The 12,150-nt window shown below is 51.0% G+C and overlaps 1 protein-coding gene across 1 annotated transcript; it reads right to left on the bottom strand.

The window, feature by feature from the left end:
• Positions 1–9,082: 9,082 nt before the first annotated feature.
• On the bottom strand, positions 9,083–10,531 carry LOC119362429 (peroxidase 1-like). The gene is made up of 3 exons (XM_037627646.1): positions 10,244–10,531; positions 9,966–10,142; positions 9,083–9,884 (listed from the first exon to the last, which is right to left on the bottom strand). The coding sequence occupies exons 1-3, from the start codon at positions 10,316–10,318 to the stop codon at positions 9,330–9,332; spliced, it is 807 nt and encodes a 268-aa protein (XP_037483543.1). The 5' UTR covers positions 10,319–10,531; the 3' UTR covers positions 9,083–9,329.
• Positions 10,532–12,150: the final 1,619 nt, after the last annotated feature.

Raw genomic sequence — 12,150 nt, forward strand, 5'->3', positions numbered from 1 at the left:
TCAGGCTTAGAACGACGACAGTGCTCCCCAGTCTTTGCCAAGCTTGTTGAAGGTCATTCTCCTCCGGTGAACTTCGAGGTCAATGGACGGCAGTACAACAAGGGGTACTATCTAGCTGATGGCATCTATCTGAGATGGTCGACATTTGTGAAGACCATCTCAAACCCTGTGCCATGAGGCAAGAACGCCTGGTTTGCGAAGATTCAGGAGGCTTGCAGGAAAGATGTCGAGCGGGCATTTGGTGTGCTCGAATCTTGATTTGCTGTTGTCCGGTACCCCGCTCAGACCTGGTCGAAAGATCAAATGTGGGAGATCATGACTTGCTGTGTCATCTTGCACAACATGATCATTGAGAGCGAGCAGGAAAAGCCAGTGTTTGACACTGAACCATACCACAAGCAGGGTCCTCTTGCCCAAGTCGATCACTAGCTGCCGGCAAACTGGACTGAGTACCTCAATATGCGTCAGGAGATCCGAGACCCATAGGTGCATCAAGAACTGCAACACAATCTGGTGGAGCACCTATGGAGGCTCAAGGGCGAGGCCGGGAATGACATGTGATGAAACTTGAGTTTTTATTTGTTGAACGATATAATTTGTAGTGAACTATTTGATTTATTGATGAAACACGCCGAAACACGCCGAACTATGTAACGAGCTAATTGATTCCTATTTGTGTGCGAAAATTCACACCGAAACCTGCCGAACCGCGCCGAATATGGGCCGATTCACGCAATTATCAAGCCGTTTTTGGACATATTCGGGCCGAAAGCTGGGTTGAATTCGGCGTCTGGGGGCGACGGCTGGATGCCGAACCGCCCCAGCGCCGAGTTTATCGCCGGCGCACCCCCAGGACGCTCTTTTTCGGCGCCTGGGGGGCCGAACGGTTGGAGATGCTCTAAGACAGAGCAAGTAGTAGTCTTTAACATTTGGCCATAGAGTTATTTGTGGAAAATCGCCACAATTAACTGAGGTTAAGGTTTTAAAAATAACTGCCTTTCCTTTTTCCAAAGGAAACCATCAAGATTGTGTAGTCCTTTCTCAAATAGCACAAGTTCTGCGGTATGCACAGTTTGATGGCATGCAAATAATACCCTAGCTAATATCTGCCTGCAATTAGTATACTGTCTAATATCGACGTGTGTCGCACATACAAATTTACTAGTTGCTATTTAGTTAATTGCCCGTGCATTGCAACAGGCGCGTACTGGTTCAGCATCAATCTTTATAAAATATAACTTACATTATGTTTGATAACATTTAATTTGGTAACATTTAATTTGATGGGATTTTGGTAAAATTAATTTGAATTGATTTGATTGAGTTAATGCAGGATGTGATATTAGAAAAGTATCACTTTATTTTGTCTTTTATTTTTTGCGGCTTAGTTGGGGTGAAAAAAAAACAGAAAACCAAAGAGAAAGAAGAACGTGGGAGAAAAACACCGGATAAGATGGAGGCGACAAAACAAACTCCTTTCTAATAGTAGAGATTATCATTCATCTCTCTACCATGGGACAAGCGAGCAACCCTGAGGGAGGCACGCGAACTCTTCTGGCCGCCACCACATCTGCGACCACCGCGTGCTAGAGCAGAGTCCGGTGCCTCCCGCGGTCCCTCCATCCAGCCGGAGCATCCCCAATGCCGACGAGTAAGAGAGTCTACAGCGGAGCATCTCAAACTGGTTTTAAATGCCCGCACAGGCTACGCGGTCACTAACTGGAAAAAAAACGACCCACTCGGATGCCTCAAACCAGCCTCGAACGTCCTGCTTGTCCGGTGCCCCTCATATCAAGCCCAAATATAGAGTGGATATGGAGATGGACCGGATGCGCCCGAGCACGTCCTCCACAACAGCCTGATACACCTCAACCCCACGTCGTCCTCACAAAAACCTAAACCCGGAACCCTATCTCACTTCACTCTCTTCTCTTGCACCGTCTCTTCTCCAATTTCTCTGATTCCGATCCAATCCGACGACTCCGACGAGCATATCGAGCTCCGGCAGCCGCTCCTACTCCAACCTCAATGTCGACGAGGAGCTAGCCTTCCGCATTGCCCTGGAGAGGTCAAAGGTGGACACGAGGGTAGTTCCGGATCTGCCCCCCTCGTCGATCCCCCGCCGATGTAGCACGGACGCCGGAATTGGCCCCTCTTGGCCCTCGCGCAGCTCCGCAAGGGCTAAGGGGGTTTGTGCTGCCCCTCTGTCATCCCCTTCCCCTGTCTGCCGCTGTTCTATAAGCACAGCGGTGGGTCCTAGTGCTTGCTTCGCCGACCATGCGCACGAGGAATCCGAGGCATGCACCGCCCGCCACGCGGTGTAGCAATCCATGTGCCACCGTCGTGGGTTGCTGGCAAAACCCGACGAGGACAAGCGGCTCCTTGCTTGGGTCTACCGCCCATCGCTTACAACGGCGGAGACGGAGGCTCGCCGGCTCCTTCGAAAGAATGCCAAGGTGCTCCGACCGCTGAAAGGGCTCATCGTCTTCTCCGACTCCTCGTCCGGCGACGGCGACAACCACGACTCATCCTCCGATGAGTCGGATGATCCACCACTAGTCGCGGACGCCTACTGCTGCCCCGACGACCAGAAGGGTAGATGGCCGGCGAGGAAGTATGGAAGACCCGCCGTCTCCACCTTTGGTTCAGGTTTTTAGTAATGTAGTTTAAACTTGTTCATCGTTTATATAGATTATGTGAACTTTGATGATCTTTTGGAGATCTGTTGATCATCTTCTGGTGATCGGAATGTGTCTTTCTAAGTCCGTTTGACCATCTATGTAGTTTTATTCATGTTGCATGCTTTAGTACCATCACGCGGCTCTCCTTCCTGGGGCAGGGGCAGCGGCCCGACGACTTGGAGGCACTGGCCGGCGATGGGCGAGGTGGTGGCGCTACTCCTTGGCGGCGGGGCGGCCTAGTGGCGCGGGGTGGCTGGCAGCGTGCTCCCAGCCTAGATCTGGGCCCTTAGGCCCTCATTTGGGTCCTAGCGGGCATCGATGCCTACTGCGCGTGATGAGGGGGAGCGGCTCGGATAGGGGGCGGCGACGTCGATGGCGTGCCTTCTGCACCGCGACAGCGGGAGATTTACGGACATTTTTGGGCCCGCGGGCCTGGTATGCTCATATTGTTGTGTCCGCTCGGTTACCGTCAGTGAGAGTGGAGGTTGGGCCCTCCCGCGTGCCGACAGTGCTGCTGCCCCTAGTCTCGGCTCCTCTTATTCATTGTGCAGGGCCCACTTTGCGGTGCCGTGATGAGACAGCGTGGGAGGCTTCAAGACCGTGTTGGCCCAGGGTGGTGGACGGTATGGTGGTGTGCTCCGGAGCGCTCGAGGTGAAGGTTGGGATCAGGAAAAATCCCTATCGGTCTGGCCGACACCGACACGGTGGCGCCTGAGGGTGCCGCCGGGCCTTCCTGGAGGGCGTCGGGTGCAACCCTTCCTTTCTCCTCGCCGTGTACCGAGCGAAACCGTTGGTAGCAGCGTCGTTATCGTCGCGTCTCTTCTTGGAGGTGTTAATTGGTACTGGCGCTTCGGAGTCTACGAGCTTGGTGGAAGATCTCCGGTGGGCGCAACGGACGCAAGAGTTCTTCGTGTTTGTTGATCCGCCATTGTCGGTATTTATTCCTTTTGTATTTTCTCTTTCGTTTCTTTTGGGCATGATTGTGCTGTTTCCGCCCCAGCACCTATTGTTGGCTGTATCGAGTGTTTGCTACGGGACGCAAGCCTGTTTTGAGAGATGTTTTAATAAAATAGCTAAAAGGTCTTATATTAGAGAACGGATGGAGTACGTATCATGTAGGTAGGGTTGACAGCTACGGATGAAGAAAGCACCTTGTTGTGCCATTAACTCAAGTTTACACGTACTTAGAAGACGTATTCCCTTCGTCCTAAATTAGTTATCTTAGATTTATCTAAACACAAATGTTCAAACACTAAAAAGTCTAGATACGGATGTATTTGATCTAGACAAATACCGTTTGGGACAAGTAATTCCGGATGAAAAGAGTATTTTTCAACTTTAGCATCAAACCGAATCGTACAGGACAAGTTTAAACACCACAAGTGTATTTACCTCAAAACAAAAGCATAACACAGAATCAAGTTCTATCTGCAGCCATAAGCAGAAGTACCCCTACTGACCTGAAATGGCGTGGTTAAGAGGGTACGGCCCCACAGCTTGTTGTCTTCGATGTTATAGGCCGTCATCATTGGCTGTCCGCTGAGGTAAATCAGCAGGATCGGTGCCCAAAACACCTGCAGGTCATGGCTGCCAATGTCTTGCGCGGGGAAGTCCTGCTGCAGCGTCGGGCGGTTCAAGAGCACGGCGAGGGCATATATCACGAGAGCGTCGCTGGATAGGAACGCCAACCATATGCATAATCTTACCCAGGGTGGGATGTCGAACTTACGCGCAAAACCCAACACAAAGAGAAGCACCTGAGCAGTAGCGCTGCCCCCAACGGCGACATAGACCTGCACTGACCGCCACCAAAGAACAAAAGCCGAGAACCCCATTATTTTATGTGTCTCCGTGTCACCGTATGTATGTATGTGCCCGTGCTCGACGTAATCTTCTCTCTTATATGCACATGATGAGGCGCTGTCCTTCCTCTCACTCCGCAGGCGCGCTAGTCTGTCGTAACTATAAGAAAATAGATAATGAACGAGATCAGGGCCATATCATCAAAATTTACCTTTAAAACGAGCTTAGGAGAAGTGTTAATCATAGATCAGTAAGCAGACAAAATCTTGGCTTGATGCTATCCGCTGGCGGTAAGGTCCAGATCCACACCACGGAAATGGTTTTTTGGACTTGGGCAACTGAGTACAGTATGTACGACAAATCTTCTCTTTCTGTATGGTGCTCGGCGCCATGCTAAGGTCTTTTTTTTAGGTTGGGCTTGCTAAAACCAATTCCCTCCTCTTGGTATACCTACTTGCATGATTACCAAGGAGACCACTTTCATACAGCTGCTCGTTGGCAGATTTGGACAAAAGGTATTACGGCAGTTGTCTTTTTGCTTGTCCCAAGCTGGACATGACGGCAAGTATAATTTCTTGGACTATGTTCTCGATGGCCAGCTCTCGATGGTCCTCAAGCTTTTTTTTTTCGAAACGGAGGCAAAAGATTTGCCTCATCGATTAATTAAGCAGAAGAGAGTTGCCCGGTTAATCAACGGAAAACCGAACGAAAACCGATACAAACCAACCACAGTGGACTACTCACGGAACATGCAATCCCATAAACACGCGATCAGCCCGACGACCATACCCAACACATAACGACCACCAACCCCCATATTGCTACATCGCAAAGAAACACCCAATGAGAGAACCATGGCCGAGGACGACGGGCAGCACCAAATCCGCGCTGACAACTCAGACAATGAGAGCAACCCAAAAGACTGATGGCCATCCATCAAGCAGCTGCGGACGCCTTTCTTATGGTGCCACTCTCCATTCTCTTGCTCCTGAGAGCGTCCTCTACAATCGCCTTGCCAGATCCAGGGCTAGCCGCCTCCAAACGTTTGAGCAAGCTGTGAATCTCTATCTGGAAGAGAATATCATTGACCTTGTCACGCACAGAAACCTGCCCAATGGTCTCATGCGGGTGAGTGACTGTAACATCAGAACCTTCACGCTCCGCAATGGCGAGCGGCTGGCTGGACTCCAAAGGATCAGACGCCAACATGCTGACCGCTTCAACATTATCAGTCACAGATACCACCGACACGATGGACTCAGACACCTCTAGTTGCTCAGATGACCTAGGCGAATCCTGCCCCTCAACAGGGGTCACCGGCGAGATGACCTCCACATGCTCCATCGGCTGAGGCGAAGCAGGTCTAACACATAGTTGTTGAAGCTCGGGCATAATCTGCAACACAGGGGCGACGACCACGGCGATGGCCTCGCTTACAGCGGCAGACATCGACGACAAGTTGTCCCCAACTCGGGGCGAGAAACAACCATAGAGCTCTTCATCCATGTTCTCCACTGAGCCACCAACAACATCAACTTGACTAACAACATCAACCTGACTAGAAGGACGCGACGTAGGAGTTGACTGCAACACAGCCGACACAAGAGACAGCTTGTCCAGGGCCGCCTCCGCCCGCTCCAGAAAGCTCCCAACACGCATCAGCAGCTTGGCCTGAGTTGCTAAAGTGGACTGCAGCAGCACATCGATTGGGGGTGCCGAGCCAACATCACCAGAAACAATCGACGCCCAGGACCCTCGATGAAGCGCCTTGTAGGGGAGCGTGGATTTCATCGGACCCCCACAAGAAGCTGGAGCTCGACAATGCTCGGTGCTGTGGCGAGACTGTGGTGGCGCGACAAGGCAAGCCAAAGAGCTCAGTGGACGCCAAGGATTGTGGCACCCGCGCGCCCAATGTTCGTTCTCCAAGCAGCGGGAGCATCGCAAGGGATCTCTGCAAACTGCCGCGCGGTGTCCAGGGGCGAGGCATCGACAACATCGACCGTGGAGCCAGGCAGGGATGGGACGAGGAGCAAATGCCGGTGTTGGTGACGCCTGACAGCGCCGACCGCGCCGAGGCAGTACCTCCTGCCATCCAGCATTCGTCTCCTCCTCGTGCCCAACGCATGGAACAGTCTGGTCAGCAGTCGGGACCAGGCTTCTGGAAGCCGGCGGCGTCAGCGGAGCCAACTCTTCTTCGTTATCCTCATTGTCCTCGTCGGCGAGGGAGGCCCAGGACACAGGCCGCCCCAAGTTCAAACCAGCGGATGTCATCATTGAAGAACTGGACGCATGCCGAAGAGGCTGCGAGGCGAGCTCCGGATGAAGCTGGGACGCTGCAGGCGACAAGTCAGAGTGGGGCTCTGGCTGGGTCGGGGACGAGCCGGAGTGGGGCGCTGCCGGTGTCATCGGAGGTAGGCTGTAGGCGGCAGCAGCAAGTGGAGCCGGAGCGAAGGGCGCGGTCGAAGTCGTGGACGTCGTCGCCTCCTTGGTGAGGGGCGCGCGGGACACCCTCCTCCCATGATGGCTGGGTCGGAGCGGCGGGAGGCGAGGGCGACCGCGGCGAGAGCGGCGGCGGGTGCTGAAGCAGTGGGAGGCCGGGAGCCGGCGCACGGCACGGCAGGAGAGGCTGCCGCCATCGCGGCCGACATGGATGCGGGCCGAGGTCGAGGATCAGCAGCCATGGCGTCGCTCCGCCAAGAGGAGCACGCGAACGGAGAGAGGACGTGGAGAAGATCCCGGATCTGGACAGAGCAGGTGTAGGGGAGGCTGGAGGTAGGAGATCAGGGCGGCGCCGCCGCCGCCGCGGGCGTGTTCGCGAGAGCGAGGTCGCTCAGGTTGGGCTCCATTCGGTATCGGTCCTCAAGCTTTGTTTTGCAACTAGACGTAATATAGCATAGAAATATGAGTAAATTTAATTTTCTCCCTGCCAGCTTTTACTCCATTTAGGAAAGGTTTTCTACTACCTTTGTAAACATTTATAAGACGTTTTAGCACAGTATTTTAGTGATTTACGAGGGGTCCTGAAACGTGATGTGAAAAACAAAATGTAATACTATCTTTTATCGAAAATCTGCCTAGTTAAGCCCAACAATTCAACTCAAAAAAAAATTCTGCTTAGTTGGATACAACTTCTTTTCGCACAATCGTCGGGTCTATGTAAAAGTTGGCGTGGTGTCAAAAACAAATTGTAATACTATCTTTTTTCAAAATCATCTTAGTTGAGCTGAACAACTCAACTCCAAAAAAAAAATCTTCTTAGTTGGAAAAAACTTTTTTGGCACAGTCGTTGGGTCTATGTGTGCACCCCTTTGTCTTGACGAGTTCTTTTTTCACATCATGCAGCTACTTGTTCGTTTCTTTCACCTTATTTTTCTTCACAATATTTGCTTCCGGCTGCCGCATCATATTAGACATAATTGCATCGACGCTTTACCTGACAAAAGAACCACTCGAGGAGTTATGGTCCCTTGCCCCCCAAAGTATAGCTACGGAGGACAGAAGAGGCCTATTGATCATAGTGCGGCTCAAGCCTGCAACTAAGGATGGCAATTTTATCCACGGACATGGATACCCGCGGATATCCAACCCAAATGGACAGGGTTTGGATACAATTTTATACCCATGGACAGTGTCCAAACCCGACCCGACTAATTGTGGATAGGGCATGGATATAACTTTATATCCATGGATATACCCGAACCCGGCCCATAAGTATATACCCTATCAGCTTTTCTTTATTATAATAAATAATCAAAAGAAATTTCCCTAATCCCGAATGAGGAATTACTCCAAGCTCCTTCCCATTCTTATCTCCTCGAGGAGACTTGTGAATCATCATTAAATATCTTTTTGTCTCCTCGACTCTTACTCCTGCAGACCTAGATATAGCCTGCATCGCCGTCCACATGTGGTGCCGCACTGCAGCTACCCACCCATCGGGGAGGTGGCTGGCCAAGTCCATCGAGGAGGTTGTACTTGTCATTATTTAATGTTGGACTATTCATATACTCCCTCCTCGCCAAATTGTGGCGCATATATTTGTTTTCAAAATTCAATCTTGGATTGAGTTATAGGAAAATATGAACATTTACAGTACCGGATACCTACCATACAAAAATATATTTCATGACAAATCCTTTGGTATGTAATTGTCGATAATTTTTATATGAATTTTGTCAATGTTTAAAAAGTTTGGCTCCTTATAAAACTTATCTGCATTATAATTTGGCAAGAAAGAAAGTATATTAATCTTTTCAAGACAGGTTTTCATGTAATTTTGGAATTTTTGTCCTAACAAAGAAAAAGGAAAAGAGAAAGTTGTGGAAAAATTTGAGAAGGACACGGGGAAAATGAAAAAAAATTGCACCTATGGATCGGTCCAGCAGCAACGGAAGCGCTTCCATCTTCTGCAGTGGGTGATATATATGAATCGGGGAGCGCAGCGCATACGATAGTTCACACTCTTGAGTTTTCTCTTTTCTCCCAACATTGGGAAAAAAGTTTTCTCCTAAAATAATCGAGCACGGCCACCTCATGCCAAATTTCGAAAGAGAAGTGTATACAAGTGTTACGACGTCATGCCAAATGTAAAAAGAGAAGTTTATGTATCTCATTATATATGTATACACGTATAACTAAGATTGATAGTAATTCTCCATGCCTTTGCATGAGAAAGTGGGAATTCGATCGTTACATATATATGTGTAGATGCATGCATGATTTGCTGCTACTCGTACATAAAATACACGGTTTCAAGAGCTGGTATTTATATTGGCCACTGGTTCTGTGGCCTTATTCATTCACGTACGTGTCGTGCTGGCTAGTATGCAGTAACTCGTCTATCAATCACGAGTTCACCCTGGAGCAGCTGAGCCTGATCTGCCCCTGCGTGCCTGTCTTCGGCACGATGTTGCCCATCTTGATCATGGTGGTCGTGAAGGCGCTGCTGAACGCCGCTGGGTTCGACGCAAAGTTCCGGACAGTGTTGTCAGTGGTGTCGTTGTTGAACAGCACCTGGTCCGACTGCAGGAGCCCCTTCTGTGACATGAGGTTGGTGTAGTAGGCGTTACCGAACGTGTTGGCCGTCGTCGTGTCCAGGTTCGCCAGGCTCCCGTCGCCGTTTGACCTGGGGCAGTTGGCCCGGAGAGATGTGGCGAAGGCCGTGTCGATGTTAGTCTCATTGTAGATCCTGTCCTTAAAGGTCCCACACTGCGCCTGGCCGATGGTGTGCGCGCCCGAGAGGGCCACCATGTCGATCGTAAGGAGGCCCTTGTTTCTGAATGCCAGCTCAAGATCTGACCGGCTAGATGTAAAGCCTGGCAGGTCGCTGTTTGCCGCCGCCTCGTTTGCATCTATGGAATCTCTTCTCCCCAGAGGGACTGTCCATGACGGCCCTCCGAGCTGCACGCCAAGGATACGAAGCAAACAGTTAACGATGGCATCCAATCGATGATGTGCATGATCGTTAGATGACATTCTTACGGCTACAACGGAGTCACGGGCGGCGACGGTGAGGATGTCGGCGCAGGAGACGGTCTGATTGCAGATGGCCTCGATCTGCGTCTTGATGCTGTCGATGACGCCGAAGCCCCTCAGCGACCCCGCGTTCGGGATAGCATTTTGTTCCATGCCAGACAGCAAAACAGACGCGTCGCAGCCCTGCACATCACATAGAGTAAAGCAGCGCGCATGGTTAAAGCCTGCACCCTGGTACATGCCATTGCCGGCTATCAGGGTATGCATGCACGTGGCCAACTTACTTGGACGAAGCAGTCGTGGAAGTGCAGCCGGAGCAGCGACGCGCCCATCCGAGGGTCGCTGCTCACGGCGGCCATGACGCCACTCTTGATGATGGCCAGGGCCCTGGGGCAGGACGTGTCGTAGAACGTCGGTGACAGCTGCGCCGACGCCGCCGTGGCCAGAGCCACGAGCACCACAAGAGAAAGGCAAGAGGCAGGGCGGCCATGGTTAGCTAGCTAGCTGCAAGAGCAAAGCTACGCCGGCTTACTAGCTACCTGCTGCACTTCTTACTGGTGGAGTGGTGTGGTGGTGGCTTAGTGGCTTGTGCAAGAGAGTGGTGCATCGCATGCATATTTATAGCCAAAGATTTAGCTCACGTGCACCTTCAGATCGCTCCAGTCTCCGACTAGCGATAGCTCATCCAAAATTTAGGTCCCATTAGTCCAACGTTAGTCTCTGACTCGCGTTCGATTGGGTATACTTCGAGCTTCCAGCTTGGCGTATTCGTGGCAGCTTCCAGCTTGAGCCGCTACCGCCAACACCAACACCTGAATTTTCCTTGCAACAGGGCCAACTTGAGCGATCTCTCTTGGCGTTTATCACGCAAAAATCGGCAAAACATTGAACGATCTCTCTTTTTTCACCACTTCCATGCTAGCGAACGCCTGGAGCCATGTGTGCGTGAACATCAACCGTTTGGCCATACGTGCGAATAGTAGTGGGGAGTCGGCGTTGTTCCAAGGCGATTCACGCTCGTTTTGACCGGTGCGCAGCCATCTTGCGCTCCCGTCGCCTTCCGCCAACACGGACAATTCGGTAGCTGGGACATTGAGAGGTACTCCATTCGTTTTTGAAAGAGTGTGCTTTCAATTTTGTTGAAAATTCAAATTTTTTATGTTTAACTGCATTTATATAGTAATATACAAACACTTATGACATCAAATTAGTAGTATATAATATATTTTTATCATACACCTATTTGGTTTTGTTAACATTGATATACTTTTGCACAAACTCAGTCAAACTTTGAGTAGTTTGATCCTTCAATGAAGTTGAAAGTACACTTTTTTAAGAACGGAGGTAGTAAGGCTGCCTTGAGCGGTTGAGCCTTATCAAACGCACGGTGGGAATAGTGAGGCTGGACCGAGGCCGCACAGCCGTAGGCCAGCACCGACGGGCGTTTAGGCCGGCCGTAACGTGGCCCGATCTGTAGGCTGGACGCATTTTCTTTGGCTTCCATGCCTCCGACGAATTGTTGGGTTTTTTTCGACAAAACCGACGAATTGCTGGTTGGATTTGGATTCCTGAAACAGACTTATTTTTCAAGAAAGTTGCGAGTTTTATTCCTCTATATAATAGGGTTACAATCGGCTACCCTGAGCCGTGTATGGTGCAACCAACATGAGGCACAACCATGGGATCTACCATAAACCCTGTTCTATTACCGAAAAAGGCTTTCGCCCCGCTTTATAGATAAAGCAGACCGCCAAAGAACATACAACCACACCAAGTCCACACACACACACCCAAGTACCACAACAAAGTCATAAGGTTCTGCTGAGGGCACAACTCAACAAGCCCAAAGAAAGAGAAAAAACAAAGCGAGACCCGCGCCGGGGATTTAGTCAGGCTCCGGCGGCGGCGGCGGCGGCGGTGGCGAAAGGTGGACGGCCAACGAGCGAAGATCGGCGATGAAGGCAGAGATGGCGTCGCGCTCCAGGGGACGGCTAAGCGGCCGCCAAAGCTGCAGGAAACCCGAGAATGTGTAGAGAGCGTCGGTAGCACGACGGAGAGGGGTACGCTCGATCACAAGCTTATTACGAACAGTCCAAAGAGTTCAGGCAAGGACCCCAACCTCCAGCCACCTAATGTGGCGGGAGGACGAGGGGGACGTTTGGAGTTCAGCAAATAAGTCGGGGAAGTTGGT

The sequence above is a fragment of the Triticum dicoccoides genome, chromosome 2B, assembly GCF_002162155.2.
Source record: "Triticum dicoccoides isolate Atlit2015 ecotype Zavitan chromosome 2B, WEW_v2.0, whole genome shotgun sequence".
Classification (NCBI taxonomy): domain Eukaryota; kingdom Viridiplantae; phylum Streptophyta; class Magnoliopsida; order Poales; family Poaceae; genus Triticum; species Triticum dicoccoides.

Coding starts and splice junctions, on each gene's coding strand:
- LOC119362429 (XM_037627646.1), bottom strand. CDS start 10,318: ATGGCCGCCGTGAGCAGCGACCCTCGGATGGGCGCGTCGCTGCTCCGG. Junction 10,143..10,243: donor TCCACGACTGCTTCGTCCAA/GTAAGTTGGCCA, acceptor TGTGATGTGCAG/GGCTGCGACGCGTCTGTTTT. Junction 9,885..9,965: donor CCCGTGACTCCGTTGTAGCC/GTAAGAATGTCA, acceptor CTTGGCGTGCAG/CTCGGAGGGCCGTCATGGAC.